At 39.6% G+C, this 18,117-nt stretch overlaps 2 protein-coding genes, 2 long non-coding RNA genes and 1 pseudogene across 4 annotated transcripts; 3 read left to right on the forward strand and 2 right to left on the reverse strand.

Annotated features, from left to right (window-relative positions):
• The first annotated feature begins 662 nt into the window (after positions 1–662).
• Positions 663–3,225, forward strand: LOC149109180 (uncharacterized). The gene is made up of 2 exons (XR_016208872.1): positions 663–1,350; positions 1,433–3,225. It is a non-coding gene; the product is annotated as an uncharacterized LOC149109180 (long non-coding RNA).
• A 701-nt stretch (positions 3,226–3,926) lies between these two features.
• Positions 3,927–18,117, forward strand: part of LOC149109181 (brevican core protein-like) — a 36,799-nt pseudogene continuing 22,608 nt past the window's right edge.
• LOC149109182 (QRFP-like peptide receptor) lies at positions 6,674–7,775 on the reverse strand. The gene is made up of 2 exons (XM_089294136.1): positions 7,060–7,775; positions 6,674–7,026 (listed from the first exon to the last, which is right to left on the reverse strand). Exons 1-2 carry the CDS (start codon positions 7,681–7,683, stop codon positions 6,712–6,714), a joined length of 939 nt encoding a protein of 312 aa, XP_089150262.1. The 5' UTR covers positions 7,684–7,775; the 3' UTR covers positions 6,674–6,711.
• Positions 12,142–14,454, forward strand: LOC149109183 (uncharacterized). Its single transcript, XM_089294997.1, has 6 exons — positions 12,142–12,731; positions 12,889–13,001; positions 13,099–13,188; positions 13,267–13,532; positions 14,011–14,149; positions 14,246–14,454. The coding sequence occupies exons 1-6, from the start codon at positions 12,193–12,195 to the stop codon at positions 14,437–14,439; spliced, it is 1,341 nt and encodes a 446-aa protein (XP_089151123.1). The 5' UTR covers positions 12,142–12,192; the 3' UTR covers positions 14,440–14,454.
• On the reverse strand, positions 12,717–13,511 carry LOC149109184 (uncharacterized). The gene is made up of 2 exons (XR_016208857.1): positions 13,413–13,511; positions 12,717–13,104 (listed from the first exon to the last, which is right to left on the reverse strand). It is a non-coding gene; the product is annotated as an uncharacterized LOC149109184 (long non-coding RNA).

Below are 18,117 nucleotides of genomic sequence, written 5' to 3' on the forward strand. Positions count from 1 at the left end.
TTCTGCTTTATGTGCGACGAATGGTGACAGAAACACGTCAAATCGGCTTTTGGGACTGCCTTTTACAGCAAATAAGGTTAGAACATTTCGAAATTATCAGCTCCGTGTCTATTTCAAGTTACTATAGCTCAAGGCATGTGGCGCGTGCTAAAATATATGTCTAACCCGTAAATTGAAATTTGGCGACGGATGGTCAAATATCTGCATTTTTAACATACTTCGAAAAGCTCTCGCGTCGCTCAGAATCATTTACCCAAAGACATTTTTACAGGAATCTGTAGACCATCCTTCTGCGATTCAACCACCAGAAGCTGATTCCATGTGAAGGTTTCGCACATGGTGAAAATCAATTATTTTTACGAAGTACTTTTAAGTGAATGAAATACATGTCTTCGAAATTTAATTATTTTGCACCCAACAAAAACCGCAACATTCCGTAAAATCAACCCAGTGCACAATTAAACATTGCACAAAAATATTCGAGTGTTTTAAAGACGGAAGAATGATGTGGTTTTGCATGCGAGGCTCTCAAACTTGTTTAATAAAATGGTGCGTCAAATGACGATTTTAACGGAATTTGGTAATTTGTATATTTCTTTGAAATAAAAGACTATTTTTCCAAAAAAAACTATCCAGTAGTTTTTGTAATGCCCTAGCCTATCTACCGTAAAAATATGAGCGAAATCGAATTTTCGACCCTTGCCGCGAAATTAAGAATTTGTCTGATTTTTACAGGTAGGCACTCTTAATTCCTGTACCTATAGGGTAGAAAGGCACTGTATTGGAAGTTTAAGCACTTGAACTGTGGTTAATGAGCTCTGTAGTCTACACCATAGCTGTCATCTAAGGTTGTCACCAGTTGTGTTATCTTCCCCCTATTAACCGTTGTGCAATAGCCTTAGATCAATGTCCAATGTAACGCAATCGTTTTACCATATGGAAATAATAAGACAAAGTTCCCAGTGATTTTCCACCATGCTCTCATGTGATTTCAGCGTGCTGTACCCCTGTCAACTCCTTCAATCCCCAGTCAGTAAAATCCCATTGTTTCCTGACCCTGTCCCAGTTGTGAGCTAGTATTCAAGCTAGGCCGTTCTCCGCTTTCCCCTCCCTCCCTCCCTCCCTGTATTGGTAGCTTTGTCCTTTCCCATCTTTTTCCTCCATGTGGTTGTAATTATCTTTCCTGAGAAGGTGGCTTTCGCCTGCTGAACCTTCTCGGTTTATTCACTGCCAGGTTCTATTTCTTATATTGTGTGTAAACTATAGCTGCTTAGTCAATAAAGGTTTTTTGGTGGCAGGGAAGTGCAACCTTTGCCCCACAGTAAGTGCTATGGCCACCCTTGGAAATAGGTCCATCGTACCATCTCACCTATTGTCCTCTCAGAAGGGCACCCCTCTTCTGGTCCATTCTGTTTTACCCCTAAGGAAATAGGTCCGGATCTCTCCAGGATGGTGCCATCGTACCATCTGACCTATTGTCCCCCAGAAGGGCACCCCTTTTCTGGTCCCCTTAGTAACATAGGTTCCCCTAGAGACACCGCTACTCTAGAGGAGATAGGCTCTGTCTTCCCTGCCACCCATGTTTTGCCACTATAATCAGTGTTTTGTTTCTGTTTCCTGCATCTACCCAGCAAAGGGGGGTTGCAATGTGGTTACCCATATAAATTTCCTTCTAGTGTGGCCAAGGAGCCAAATATCCTCCTTGATACTGTTAGATCTGTCCCCCTCCCTGTGTGGGCGTGGCTTTAATATATTAAATTGCACAGCAGCAGGGTCTCATTAACGGAAAACTATAGCCAAACGTGGGTAGCCCCAGCCTTTTGTGGAGCCATTTAGGCTTTTGGCCTCTTATTGTTTAACTGTAAATGTGCCTGGTATCTAACGTAAGCCATTGTAACTATTTACAATACGCGATTTCTGCATAGAAAATTAAGATAAACGGCATCTTTCATATTTATACTTTGAATTGATTAAATAACACTGTGCGTTAACATTCAGCCAAGTTGATATAGGAAAGTAATGTTATTTTAAGTCTAGCATGATGCACTATTATAATTAAGTAAGTAATTTTAGCTATTAATTAAGAAACTGATGCTAGTATTGTAAGTTGTGTTAATATTGTCAAATTGTAAGTTATGTTACCACTGTAAGTAGAGTGAGTATCGCAACCAGGAGCCCATCACTAGGAGCCTGCAACTCCCATACTAAGCCAATGTCACGGCATTTTTACACACAGGTCTATTTTTAGGTTTCTTTTCCCGCGAAATAGGTCAGTTCCGGTCTACATGAGCGCGCATCGGTAAGGGAAAAAAATGATTCTCTTTCTTTTTAATCTTCAGGTGAAATGATGACGTCAGTTGACAATTAAGTTCCTGCTTGTGATTAGTCCCTGAGGTTCCTGTGGTGGCCTGAATTCGCGGTAAATTGATACTTATTGCTGGTTTTCAGTGCCACGCAATTCAAAATAGATAAAAATAATAATCAAAACCGGTCGATAGATACAGTCCAGAATCTGGGAAATGAAAGAAGGTAAATATGCAAAGACTCTCGCAAAAATTCTGGTCACAGCAATTTTTCTTATGCGAGATATGCGGAGAAATTTTTTAACCAAATTTATAGAGATTTGTATGGAGACGCCATGCTGGTGCCCATCCGTATGGGCACCAACATGGCGGCCGGAAACCAACAGGAACATCTGTCACTGAGTTTTGCTGCAAAAGCGTGAATTTATCCCTCGAGGAACTCTAAAACATTAAAATAATACTTTTTCTAAGACATGAGCTGTTCAGATAGCTAAGTTCCCCGAAATAAGTCACTTTTTTAACCATCATGACAGCTCTCTAGGCCGTCATGTAAATGCCGCGTCACGCAAAAGCTTAGAAATTCAAGCGTAGTGTATCACAAAACCAAGAGCCCATTCGGAGCGAAAATTTGTATGAATATTAGTTTTCAGCTGCTCTTATACATCATTTAAGTAAAATTTCAGGAAGATCAGTAGTTTGGTAGTTCGAATTTTGGTGACGTCATGTGAAAACCAGCTATGCATCGGTTTGTGAAAACGCCGTGACAGGAATATGGGGTAGTTACGCGCTCCTAGTGATGGGCTCCTCTCGCTAGTAAAGTTAGGGTTTTTTGAGCTATTTCGTTATTGTAAGTAATGTTACTGGTGTGGGCAAAATTTGTATAAGTAACGTTATTGTTGCAATAAAAAAGAATGATGTGCCAGCTGTCGAGAATGCGTTTCTGTCACTAGAAGAGCAAGGAAAGATTAAGATTTTTCTTTGTCAAGGTTTTTCATGTTGGCGTGATAGAGTTCAGTTGTACGCATGAGTACTCGCGCCTTTGGATTTAGAGTGCATTAGCAACGGCTTTGTCTGGCTTGTCTAACTTTAACTAAGTTTAACTAATAAAGCTAGATGACAGTGATACGAGAACTTATCAAATGAAAAATGACAGCGCCTGTTAAACGATTGTTGCCGACCATCAGCGACACCTAACCGACCACCAGCGAACTAATCACACTGACTGAAATCGACCAATCATGAACGACATCTTAGGGAGCCGAGTATTTTGTTTCACCTTGGACTCAAAAGCAGATTATGGACCATCTGGCAAATGTATTCATTTGCAAGGCGCCAAAAAATTCTTGAATAAATTTGCCTAATTATTTTTCCCGTCATTTAATAAAGCGAGGTATTTGACGTTTCTCTATAATCCTCGCTGCTCGGACCAACTTTTCTAAACCATAAGGTGTACAAAAGTTTTGATTTTTTTCCTATTACAATCTACTACCGTTTTCTCCGCCAAAGAAAACTCCACTATCTTCCTTTTCATCATACTTTGAAGTTCGAGAAAATAAGCAGCTTAGGGGATACGTTGTCAAACGGTTTGATTCTCCCAGTTTGTTATCGTGCGGTCAACAATGCATGAGAATCGCTTGGTGTAGTTCTACAAGCTACAAGGTGTCATCCAAGAACGACGGCAAAGGGACTTGTGAACTGAACAAGCACGACATCTCCCTCGTGAACGCCAGCTTTCATAATCAGCGGGGAGTTAGTTTCGTTATGATGCTAAAGGTTATTAATATGAGTAACTAGTCTACCACAAATGACATCTTTTCGCCAAACTACTAAATTATTTTTTCAGCCCTGATTTTTTTCAGGTTTCTTCTTTTTTATTCCCGTTTTATGTTAGATACGGCCTATGCAATCGGAAAAAGTAGTGACATATTTGGGATTGCTATCGGAAGCTTCTCTTAAGGACCTTCGCGCGAACATTTTCCGATTTTTTTCTGAGACTTCTACCACTGTAAGATGATGAGTTAGTTATGTCAGAAATGTAAAAAAAATGGGGGGTCACCGACTTCGCTTTGGAGAGAACATGCCCGGAAGAACACCCTAAATCTGAAAAAAATCGGGCTTCGCTAGCGAATAAGGCCACAATGTCTGTAAGCCAAAAACTATTGCAATTAGATCTTTGAAGTGAAATGTTATTTGCCAAATATTGTTTAAGTGGACCTATTAAGTAAATTTAGTCAACTAGTGAGGTTCCTTAAAGAACAAGTTCGCATTTAGGATTCGATGCCCCGTGGACAGAAATCGAATTTTTTTTTGGAACTTTCCACATTGATTTTTTGTTCATTTTTGGACAATGTGGAGATAATTGTAAATAAAATCTGTTTCTGGAAAGAAAAGTAGGGGTCACCAAACGTCCAAGATCGTTAAACAAAGAGGCAAAGCTATAGCAATGGCCATCTGCCCTATCATTGAGGGGGACAAGGGGATTTGCGGTGTTGCGGTGTTTTTTTTAATCGGTGATGCGATGAATAAAATCTCAACTTGCGGTGTTGCGGTGATCTCAAACCCTACAGTGTGCGATGTCTATGTTTTTCACGCTGCGGTATTCGGTGAAATTAAATTGTTTGCGGTGCTGGGGTTTCTTGATTTACCTTTCTCAAACCCAAATTTGACCTAAATTTAGCATGTTAACCTCGTTAATCCATGCTAATTTATGACAAACATACCATTGAGGTTAATAATTTGTAACAAAATACAGACCATTACTGTCTAGTCAATCTTCAATATGCATCGGCTGCCAATCCGAAGCTGTTTTCATTTATACGTAACTTGACAACTCGACCTCTGCCACCCGGAGCTCAGTGTTCGGTAGACAGGTGGAGGAGCGAGGACGGAAATAATCCTGGAAATTCTGGAAACGCCAAGGCCGAATATAATGTATTATTGACTGCGCAGCTTTTTTCTACGAGAAAAGAAAAAGGTGGCGAAAACTACCGGCCACAAAATATATTCAGATGTCGCGTCGGCAGGGAAGAAAGAAGGCTTTCTATTAAAGCTAAGGGAAGCTTTGTAACTTACACACGTTTACTATTTTTTTCCTTTTGCTATTCGGCTTCGTCTGGAGGTCATTCTGATACCGGTCTATATACACGCTCTGAGGTCCTGCGGCTTGTTTGACCTTCTATTTTTTCAAACGATTATCGATATCGAACGCGCAGCTAGCTCCGGAAAGCAATACTTTCAGTCAAGATAGGACTTCAGTCAGTGGGTTTATACACCAAGAAAAGTGAGCGAAGTAAAAGAAGAGAGGGATTTGGGGCAAAGGCCATCTCTCAAGGCTCCTCTCTTTTTTCTTCGTCCGCTTGCTAGCTTCGCGCAAGGTTTCTTCACAAGAGCAAGAAAACTGATTTACAGGCATCAGCAGTATCGACAAATGCGCAATGAAAAGCGTTGTGATGTGTTTATTTTGTGGAAAATGCTTGAGGTATGAAAGTATTATGTTAAGCGTAGATGAACGAATCATGGCGCTAAAAATACGTGTTGAGGTGATGGTGTCTCGTTGACTTTTCTTGCGGTGATGCGGTGTTCGTTAATTTTTTTTGCGGTGTTGCGGTGTTCAGAACCCCCCATATGTCACCCTCTATCATAGTCCAGTTCCTGAACTCTCCTGCTCATTTTACTATGCGCGCTCACATGCATGACGTGGCTGGTGAATTTGCTTGCGCAGTAGGGATGCGCAGAAACAATTAGCGCGATGTTTGTTCACGAGCTGCTTCAATGGAGGTTCTTGTTTGCCTGACAAGGAAAATCAAACTTTTTCATGCTTGTGTCTACCACCTTGGACTGGAGACAGATGTGAAGTTAGATCAGAATCATACATAGAAATGGTCAGTTGAGGGATGAGAATTAGCCGGACGTGATCATTCCATTACTGTATTGACGTTTTCACGCACTTTATTGCTTCCAAGAAATCAAGAAAACTGCTAAATAGTACTCTTGCACTTTAAAATTGTCTGCTAATCTTTAAGAAAATAAATATTTTACGAAATAACTAAAAATGATGGTTAGAAGCCGGTCCGTGAAGTTTATCAAGCGTAAGTCAAACAAAAAGCAGGATTGAAATAGACATTCTGATTTACACATTGTCAGTTTAAAACGGCAAAAAACGTCCTATGAATTTAAGAAAATTACAAATCGAGTTTGCAGAATAACTACATAATGATCGTAAAGCCAGTGCCCAAGGAAAGGTTTAGAACTGCTGTGCAAAGTTTCTTTAAGCCATAGCCGGGAAACATTGAATCATTTCACTGAAAAGCATACAAGTTTCTTGAATTAACGTTTTGTGTGAGTTTTAGATCGGTTGAACCTCTGTACGGTACATCAGTATCATCAGCTACTGAGCTGTTCAAAATGTTTATCTAAAGAGAGCCTTAAGTTCGTTACGATAATTTCTGCTGAAAATAAAACAGATACAAGGATTTATGGCACAATTTGCTAGAGCCATGGAATGGACAACATAGAAATAGTGTGGGCGGACGCCACAATTCGTAAATATGATGGTGTCCGTAAAGAACAAAATACACGAGAAGACAACGACGGGCAGCCAGCATACTGCAAACCCCAAAACAATAGCAATGGCCATCTTTAACACATTTCGTTCTCTTTGCTGGCGTTGTTGTTCAGCGTTGGCTGATTGCTCGCCTGGAATCTTCTGCGACTTGAGCTTTAGCTAGATGATAATGTAAACTATGGTTATCAACACCAAAAGGTTAAAAAAGAATACAACTATATAGGACACAACGTAATTCTCAAAGGATGAGGAGTCTCCAAAAACTTCATTCCAATGCTGCTCACAAACCAGTTTTTCTGCATATTCAACAAGTTTGCGGACGAAGAGATATGGGGAGTTGACAGCTATCGCGACGATCCAAGTAGCGAGAATGAAGAACGGGCAGAGCTTTGAACTGATGAGTGGAGAACGGAGAGGAAATACCACAGCACCAAATCGATCCACTGCTATCAGAACCATGCTCTGAACAGACACAGCAGACGAGACATCTGGTAAGAAAATAACCAGTTTACATAAGGCCTGGCCAAGAGGACCACCGATCAGCCAGGAGTCCATATAGAGACTTTGTATCCACCTGGGCATCACAAAAATCGGAACCAGCAAATCGGACATGGCCATGTTTACAATGAAAAAGTTGATAGGTTTTCTCATGGTTTGCGTCTTGTAGACAATTATTCCGATGATGGTGTTCCCAGCCAACGAAGCAATGAAGATCACGCAGTAAGCAACGGTCATTCCAATTTTTTCTGCTGTAAAATTGCTGGGGCAGCTCCATGGCTGTGTTCCATTCATCGTTGTATTCACGTTTTCCGACATTGCCGTTTAGTTACTCTTTTCGCTCTTACGCTCTCAAATGAGTTTTCTTCTGGTTTGTTCGCTCGGTAACGTCACTCTGTTTATGTTGTAGCAAAGGCGAGATGATTGTTCGTCGTCCTTCGCGCAAAGTAAATGATCGATGAGGAAATTTCCATGAAGTGTTTAATGATTGGCAGATCTTTGTTGCAGCTGTCCGCCGCCTATTTAACACAACAATTAGGGTTCCTGTTTCTGGAGTAGCTCAACAAAATGACGTAATCTATCAGCTTGTGCCCTAAATTGCTTTTTACTTTTTGTTTTCATTTCATATCTTAACATCTATGAGATTGGAAGCTGACAGTTTCCTATGACGTCAACTCTGCAACAGATGGGGTAGTGACAGCTGCCTGGATTGCTTTTCAAATAATAATAATAACTGAATAGCAACGAACATTTAAACAGGATGACCCATCAGTGTATTCAACACTGTTATCAGAGGGGTCCTAGGCCTGTGAAAGAAACTATGGATCTAAATTCGATTTGTAGTTCATTAGATCTGTTCCAAGCATGATAAAAAGTCGTGAAATGTTCTATTTCCTGTTACTGATTGCTGTGGTGCATCAAATTGTCTATCAAGACGAGTCAGTGAAAAGACGGGATGTTTAACGTGAGCACCCGAGCTCAATAAACAAAAAGCAGGCTGATGCCTTATCAGCATTTTATCGGAGTTTACATTAGCGATTTTAATGTCCACTATAATGAAAGCGTAAACCGCCTAATGAAAGCAAATGTGATATGAATTTACTCTGCTGAGTCACGAGGTTTTCTCGAGTATCCAAGTTAGTCTTTTTACAAAGAGACCCTTCCTCGTGTATTGCATATGAGTTCAACAATGGCTAAGAACTATTAGCACATGAGAGTGAGTTTCTTTAAAAGGTGTTTGCACCTGTACATAATCAAAAAGGCTTTTAAAGCCAACTCGTGATATTTGAAACGGTTATGTTTCATGTAACACATACATTTATTGGTGTGCAGACCAAGAAAATACAAGTGAGTCGTGGGATATTCCACGTACCACTGAAAGCATTGCATAACTACTACATACAGTATCAGCTGAAAAATAAAGTGTCCGTGTATCTAGAGCAGGGGGAGGGGGGAGGAGGGGTGAGGGGCTGGCAGCTACCTTTCAGCTCGCCGCTTTTCTGGTTTCTATGATCGCCCCAGTAAAGAAATCTGTCAATCACAGTTTCCTATGACGTCAACGCTGCAACAGGATTTCGACCCTGAGCGCCCCTATACCACCTGAGCTAACATCAGCAGTTAGTTAGTAAGGATGTTATTTAGCCAAATAGTTAGTTAGATTGTTATTTAGCTAGTTAGTTAGGTAGTTAGTAGATAGTTAATAAATTGCTTGTTAAATGACTAAGCTTTTATATATTCATACATTTTATTTTCATAATGGGTTGACTAGCACGTATTGTACGTCAGTTCCCTTCTAGTCTTCCTCTCTGCCTTGTTATGTACTAAGATTTTTTTATTAATGTGGTTATTACAATTATTATTAATATTATTATTATTTTGTAATATCGCTTATGATTTTTTTTCTTTGTTATATAGTCGCAGTGAAAATTGAATAAATTAAATTAAATTAAATTAATCATTTGAGAACCGTTACGAGCATGTGCACAACGCTAAAAACCGAAACCGCCATTTGTGTTCAGGATTTGCCTTCGATTTGATAACTTTTTATTTGCTGTTAGCAATTTTTAACAACAGCTCAGAGACAAGCGATTTCGAACTGTTTCATGACTGCCATTATATATCGCGAAACCTCCGAATGTAAGTCTTTAAAAAATTTCTCAACTGTTTCAGAGTTGTACATTTAAACTTGAGTTTACATTAAGCAAGCTTTTCTGTCTAAAGTTTTGTCCTTCTTAACTTACTGTCTTATGAAAGACTGCATTTACTTTATGATTTTCCTGTAATATGTTGAGTCTGACAACCGTTTCTTTCGAGTAACATAAATCATGAAACTTGGAGGTAGTTGCAGATCAGTCAACAACATTGAAAATAGCTGCTAGTTTGCATGTCTCGATAATACAGTGATAAATTATAGAGGTTTTGAAACCTCCATCCCTTACCGTTCAGAACCAATTTGAACTTTCAAATTTGAAATCATTTTTCTGCTGCATATGGGAATGTCCAAAATGGACTATTTGTTGGGTACAGACTCATTGTGAACTTTTACTAGGTTGATTGACCCATGAAAATAAAGAAAGCAGCTTCTGCTCACATGCTTTTGCATAATTTGTACTGGTGATAAGCATCAGTTTTATTTGTGTGGTAGGAGAAAGCTCTGTAATACTTCTGGAAATCAAAACAGGGCTGCCATTTAACAAATTGACGTCAGTTTTTTATGCGTCTGTCCTCTTATTGATGACAAATTGCGTCATAACATTGTCAAAGTGGCTGTGGAACCGCAGGCGAGTGGTTCCGCAGTAAACTTTGATAATGTTATGACGCAATTTATGTTCAATAAGAGGACAGACGCATAAAAAACGGACGTCAATTTGTTTTTTACAATAACAAGACCCCAAAATGGTCAAATGCTGGAAACAAATGAGGGGAAAAGACGCCTTAAACTTACCGTAAACAAAGATAACTGAATTTTATTCAAAATGACGCGAGCATTGTCAATAGCTTTTCTCGCTTTTTGATTGGCTAGTTAAAAAAGTCCATAAAATCTCATTGGTTAAAAAGTTAACAGTTTGACAGCTGAAAATTGAACTTGAAAGCTTGCTAAATCAAAATTTCATCTGTCTGCACTCTTTTTGATGATAAAAATGAGCCAATCAGTGCTCTAGAAATTAGACAGTTCTTGTAAAAATACTCATCGCAATCAACTACGCTAAAAAGTACACGACTAAAATGAAAGCAAAATTTTACTACTGTGACCAAATCAAGTTTAATGAACTTTTACTTAAACCAGGAACACCAGAATAGTAGCATATCACTAATCAGTAACTGTTAACGTCTTGCAGCTGAAAAAAATAGCTGTTAAATGTCAAAAATTATACTGAAATCCAACTGTAAACATGTACCTGCAGATGGCATAGTGCGCGCGTAAAACGCATGCGAGATACGCAAATTCACATAGGAAAAAACTTTGAAATGACGACGTCAATCGTGTGTCTGTCCTCTAATTAATTAACAATTAGATTATTCGCTTTCGATTTCTATGAGGTGATAGTTGCTGAGGCGGAAGTCCGAATCAACTATTACCTCATAGAAATCGAAAGCGAACAATCTAATTGTTTTAGTAGAATTCTTACTAAAATTTACTTCAAATAACGGTTTCCAATTATTTCTTGACGTACTAATAAACTTTGCGCCTGAAAAAGATCACCCGGATTGAACTGTCATTGACAATTAAAGTTGTGTGCGCGCGCATCAGTTTTTTCGATAATTTTAACTTTTTTAAAGGTCAAGAACCGTAAATGTCCTTCGTTTAGATTTCTCAGGAATTTAATTACCCATTTGCATCAAAACCTTCCTCCAAAACTTTGGAAAAACGAAAAAAACGTCGCCATTTCTTAGACGACCTCCAGCCACTGCACACTGATGGCTGATAGTGTTCAATGGCTCGGCCAATCAGATTACAGCATTCGCATTAGTGTACTAGTAGAATTCTACTAATAGATCATAGGCGAGAACCAATCAAAATTCGAGAATAACTTGGGTTATTATATAAACCCAAGTTATTATATAAACCCAAGTTGATTATACCGACTGAAATCGACTAATCATGCACGTTGAATCTGGCCTATGCAATTGAGAAAAGTAGTGACATCTTTGGGATTGCCATTGCGAGCTTCCCTCAACATGGGGCAGAATGCATGGACATCATTAAATATTCATTATCAGCGAAGCGGCAAATTTGAATGCGAGAGCGCTCACAATAAGAGAAGAAAGGGCTAAAATTGGCTCAGTAGCGTTGATTAAACTTGCTTTTCTGGTTTCAAGAAGTATAAATCTACCAACCCACGCGCGGCTTTTTGAAGAAGAATGCTATATCTACATTTAAAGGCTAAAACAAACAAAATTGAACAAGTGTAAGGACTGTTCTTTTGCACTTGAAAATACAGCAAAATTGGCCTTTTTTTGTATGGAGGCTGTTTTCAAAACGACATTTCTAAAAAGTTCTACTGATTTTCGCCAACCCACGAACGGCAAATGAAAAATTTATCTTTTTTCTACCAAAATATGTTTGAAGATTAAAAATCGGTCAACGGGAACCACTGTTCTTTCCGGTTTGAAAACTGCTAGTTGTAGTTGTGTTTGAAAATGGCGCGTCTCGAGCAAGTGGGCTATTGTTTCAAGCCTACGACCGAATAACAATGGTAACCAAGACTAAAACAAAACCCATTCAAAAAAGCCACTCGTGTGTAAAATGGTTCACAATTGCCGCGAAATTTAAAACTGAGGTTACTGTTCCGGCTGACTTATTCGAATAGCCGACCAGATCGCGCAATGAATATAAACATGGAAAACGTCAGTGATCGGGAGCTCTTTTCAGAGCTCTTCGAAAACCCAATCAATCCGTTACTCCTTCATATGGTACCTCCATTTGTTGACGTAAACAGTCCGATGTATTATCTTCAACTTAACGGCGAAGTAATATATAACTGGCGACAAGTTCACGGGCGTCCCCAAACAGTCTTCGACTTGCTCCAACGAAGCATCTTGCCTTTTGGATACCAGCTGAAGGCATCGGGTCAAGAGCGTATTGGAAATGCACTTGCTGAGAGCATTAGAAGATTCTGGAGAAAAGTTCAAGGAACAAAGGACGGAAAAAAACGAAAAAGATTAAAAGCAGAGACTTGGGTCAAGCTGGCCATAAAACCGGAGGAGATCGAGCGGACACCTTTCGACGTGTTGGCCGAGACCAGAAATGTAGAGGAGAAAGCGGCTTCTCTGTATGAGGAGATGCGGCAAGAACTTGCACACCGTGGCAAGGACTTCACTGATGTTGGCAAGAAACAGCAACACAGACATTTGACACAAATAAAGTAAGTAGACTTTTAATCTTATAACCAATGTAAACGGTAACCATGTAAACAATTCAGTTACCAAGAAAAAATTTATAAGCTAATCATTACCTAAGCGCACAAAAATGGTTTTTCATGTGTGATCTCACTGCTTACATTGTTTTCTCCTTTTTGGCAGAAATAAAGCTCAAGACGCACTGTGGTTTGGGGAAACCTATGGCCTAATTCCCCAATCATTAATAGTTGAAGACAAAAATGGAATGGTCCATGAGATAAACTTGAGCCAAACAGGTAAACTAACTTTGCAGTTTAGTATGATGCATAAGAATAACTAGAAAATGATTGAGCAAACACAGGTATAGCTGTATTCTGTTCTCTTGCTTGACAGATGATGCTGAAAAAGAAAACACTCCAGTCAGCGAGAGGAACTCAGAAAGCCAGAGCCGGGAACAAGGACATCAGGGAGACAGTTGTAAAGGTGAGTTAACCTTACAGCACACATGTGATCACAGAACTACCAAACTTTACTAAGTTAGACCATTTTGTTTCTTTTCAGAAAGGAAAGCTCAGTGTTACCACAACCTTCCAGAAGAAGAGAAGGACAAAGTAAAGTCAACTCTGTATATCATGGATAAATTTTCAGTGTCCATACAAGCACATCACGAGTTGTCACAACAAGAGCCAGCATTGCCAAGATCATACCTGGTCGAGGCCTGCCAGCAATCCCTTGATGATAAGTGGGATGTAACAAGGACGCCTGACGAGTGTCCGGGTGCAGAAATCTCATTCAAGGTTCTACTGGAAAATGAATTAAGAAAATATGTAAGTACAAAGATGTTACATAAATTTAACTTAGAAAATGGTTCATATGCAGGAGTGTTAGGTCTAAAGGGAACCTCTGCTCTTGTGGCAAGTTGACATTAAGTTAATTGAAATAGTGCCTGTACTACAAATTTAACTGACTTAGGGAGATACAGTAAAAACCCACATGCAAGAACCTAGGGATTTAAGAACCTTCTGGCAGAAATTTGCTTTCTTAATACCCTAAAATTTAAGAACCTGTTTAGCCAAGCAAGTTCCAACAGGTTCTTATATGTGGGGTTTAACTATTTAATTTATATTTTTTTTTTACCAAAATACAGTTCTTGATGTAAAGATACATTTTATATACAGTACTGTTTATATTTTTAACCATTTTTTGTACTATTTTCTGATAATCAACAACAATGTATAACATTTATATATAATTTGTAATAATAAACAATTATGTACTTTTAACTTTATTAAATTTTCATTGCAGTTAAGCAACACACTTGATGAAGAACCAACAGTAAAGGTCAAGATATCAGGGGATGGGGCCAGGATGTCGCACTCAAGCTCGCTGTTTGTTTGCTCATTTTCGCTGCTTGAAGAGGGCCAAAATATTCTGTCCAGTTCAGGTAAACGATAAATAAAAAAAAAAAAACATCCAGGGCAGAGTCCCTTTAACGACTAAATCTGTTGCTGGAAGCCAATTTTTCTGTTCTTTGTTTTAGGGAACCACACAATTGCTGTAGTCAAGGGACCTGAAGACTACAGCACACTGTCAGATGGTCTCAAGAATGTCATTGATGCAGTCAACACCTTAATAGATGATGGCTGCTTGTACATTGATGGTAAAAGAGTGAATCTTCATTTTCATTTGGGAGGTGATTACAAGGTATGTGATCCTACTGGTAGTTACTGCTAAGACAGTTGAGTGACGTCTTCAGCGTTTTCATGTAGTTTTGTATTCTTTACTTTACTTATTTCTTTTATTAATCTGGGATGTTTGTTCACGAGCTGCTTCAATGGAGGTTCTTGTTTGCCTGACAAGGAGAAGGAAACTTTTTAATTTTATGCTTGTGTCTACTACCTTGGTCTGGAGACAGATGTATTTTCCGCTGTTATTCCAAGTAATTAGTCGCAGTTGTTTTCGTCTCACACCTGCCACACCCACTATTGTGCATCCTGTTTTGCATGGATGTCCTGATTGGCCAGTTATTAGTATTTATACTCTCCGCTGTCTCTTGAGTACCATTCACGCTCGCGGTTCCATACAGTTTATTCATCTTTCTGGTTTACGCCCCTCACCCCCACCCCCCCTCCCCCCTCCCGTTTACTACAGGTCTCGTCATTGCTTTTATCTTTCAGGCCGTAGAGACGCTTCTGGCGACTTCTTTCGCTGTTTCAAATGCGGCAAATTTGGACACTGGGCCAAGGACTGTAGATCCATGTTCTGGCCGGGAAGTTACCAGTCCCCTAGCTACAATTCTTGCCCTGGAATCTCCTACAACTAGCCAACCGCAGCCCAATCAACCCAACCAAAGCAATGAAGATGACTTGGCGCAGGTAGATCAAATTACACAGAATTACGAACTTGAAAGCGGACATTCATTAAGTGTTAAGGGTAATTTGAAGAATAATTTAGGTTTCTGGAGATGTATAGGTGCTCCGGATTTTATTTTGTCTATTATTGAAAACGGCTGCAGGCTGCCGTTCATCAGTTTTCCGTTGGCCGTAAAGCTAAGAAATAATAAGTCAGCTCGACGTCATGCTGATTTTGTGGACCAAGCTGTTCTTGAGCTTGTTAACTCTGGTCGGGTGCGTATGGTTAATGAGCAGCCTTTTGTTGTAAATCCCTTGTCAGTTTCTATACAGCCATGCGGTAAAAAGAGGTTAATTCTTGATTTGCGCCATGTCAATAAGTCATTAATTAAGCAAAGCGTCAAGTACGAGGACTGGAAAATTGCTATGGCTTATTTTGCGAAAGACGCGTACATGTTTTCCTTTGATTTAAAAAGCGGTTATCACCATATCGACATTGCGCAAGAGCACCAAACTTTTCTGGGGTTTTCATGGCGGGCGTCTGATTCCATTAATGATGTATTTTATGTTTTCACTGTGCTCCCGTTCGGTCTTTCCTCTGCCCCTTATATTTTCACAAAGGTTTTGAAGCCTTTAGAAAAGTATTGGAGAATACAGGGTCTTTGTATAGCCATCTTCTTGGACGATGGATGGGCGATTGTTCAGGATAGAGAAAGTTGTCGCACTAAGGCCTTAGCTGTAAGGGGGGATTTGTATGACGCGGGTTTTGTCGTTAACGAAGACAAATCGGTATGGGAACCCACCCAAGTATTGGACTAGTTGGGTATAACCTGGAATTCTGCACTGGGTACTTTGAAAATTGTAGAAAGAAGAATTCTTAAGGTCATCAATACAATTGATCATATTATTGAAGCCGATTTCAAAGTGTCTGCCAGAGAGTTGGCCTCCTTCACAGGTCAAATTATTTCCACCGGGCCTGTAGTTGGTAACATTGGCAGGATAATGACCAGACATTGTGTCTTGTCCACCTTGTGCAAAGATAACTGGGATTCTATATTCCGTCTCGACGATTACTGCAAGGAAGAACCGTATTTTTGGAAGGAAAATATGGTTAGTATCAACTCTAGGTATTGCTTTGTAAGTAAAGATCCTAGTTGTTTTGTATATTCGGATGCCAGTGCCACCGGAGGTGGAGCAATTATTGACTTTAACAATGATTTTGTGTGCCACAAAATGTGGTCGGAGAACGACAGAGTTCAAAGTTCAACGTGGAGGGAGTTGTCTGTTATTGAGTTTTCATTGCAATCATTTGACTCAGTGTTGGAAGGATCACACGTTAAGTGGTTTACTGATAGCCAAGCAGCTGCCAAGATTGTTGAAGTGGGCAACATGAAATTAGGTTTGCATAAGATGGCCCGAAGGATTTTTGATATTTGTATTCGATCGGGGATTCATTTAGAAGTGCAATGGATCCCTCGCACTTCGAATCAGCAAGCTGATTATATAAGTCGTTTAATTGATACTGATGATTGGCAAATTACCGAAGAATTTTTTCTTTTTCTTGATGGCCGGTGGGGCCCGCATAGTGTTGATTGTTTTGCCAATTATTATAATCACAAGCTCCCCAAATATTTTTCGAGGTTTTGGAACCCCAATACTTCTGGTGTTGATTTTTTCTTTCAGCCTCTTCGAGGAGAAAATTGCCTAGTAGTCCCTCCAGTTGGTATCGTCCCACGCGTATTACATTATTTGAAATCCCAGCGGGCCGTTGGTGCGCTCGTTGTACCTCTTTGGCCTTCGGCTCTTTTTTGGCCTTTAATTACACACAAGTATAGTAGTTATCTTGTGGCTCACAGTATTCATATCGGGAATGAGGTTCTAACCCGCGAAAGAAACCTTAATTCGCTCTTAGGGTCTGGTCTTTTCACAGGAAATATTATTGCCTTTAGATTGAAATTTACTGAGTAATTTATTGGACGGTGTGTCCATTAGCCTAATGATTATTTACATTTGGTGGCGCTGGCCAAAGCAATATGTTGTTTATCTATGTGGCACTGGCCTAATTAATAGTCTGTCATTTCATGTGGCACTGTCTTAAACAGCGTATAGTTGATTTATGTGGCGCTGGCCCAATCAATGGTTTTTTGATTTACGGGGCACTGGTCCATTCAATAGTCTATCGTCTTATGTGGCACTGGCCCCAACAATGATCGATTTTTATACGGCTCTTTTTTGTTCTTTTATTATATATAAAGATTTTAAGGAAAACGACCACTTTTTTAAGTTTAAAAGACATGTTTCGACAGAACTTCTGTCATCTTCAGTTGAATGAATGATTACAAAGCAAGTTGAATAATAAGTAGGCAAAAATGCTAATTAAGACAAATAGTAACAACAGAACGTGAAAAGGTGTAAATTAAAAGGATAATTTTAGATTTACATGGTGCAATTGCTGATTGAGGCAAGGTAGTTCTTTTTGAATATGGATAGCCTCCTTTATCTTGAGTTGAAAGCTGGTAGTGGCGTGATCTAAAATATGAAAGCAGTCTATTGAACACAATGAGCGACAACGTTCAGAATTCTGAAGATGTTTGAAGATGTGAGAGGCCCTATCAACGGCTAAGTGCTCACGTACGCGTGTGGAAAAATGTCGGGAGGTTTCGCCGACATAACAGGCATTACAGCCCGCACATGTAAACTTATAAACTACACGTGAACGAAGCCCGCCGGGGATATATATTTTGTAACGTTTCGCTAATTACACTGGAGTATGTTCACTATGTATGGTTCGTGTTAACCGTAGAAGTATTTTAGGCGTGAGTCCCTAAGGGGCTAGTAGGCTATTTAAGAATTTGTAAGTTATGCAAGAGCCACTCGAAGGCATCTCTTTCAACTTTGCTTTTGTTGTTATGTCGTCGGATACTGAACGAGCGAGCGTTCCCGCTTCGATCGCGCAATCCTTCACTGAGGGAGATCCTGTTCATAAGACTGCTTCACGAACATTGTTTCCTCGTCTTTTGGACGTTACGTTTGATCAGAGGTTCGCTGCATTCAAACGCGA

The sequence above is a fragment of the Orbicella faveolata genome, unplaced genomic scaffold (assembly GCF_042242905.1).
Source record: "Orbicella faveolata isolate gen_17 unplaced genomic scaffold, um_ofav_v1 contig_25, whole genome shotgun sequence".
In the NCBI taxonomy this organism is placed as follows: Eukaryota; Metazoa; Cnidaria; class Anthozoa; order Scleractinia; family Merulinidae; genus Orbicella; species Orbicella faveolata.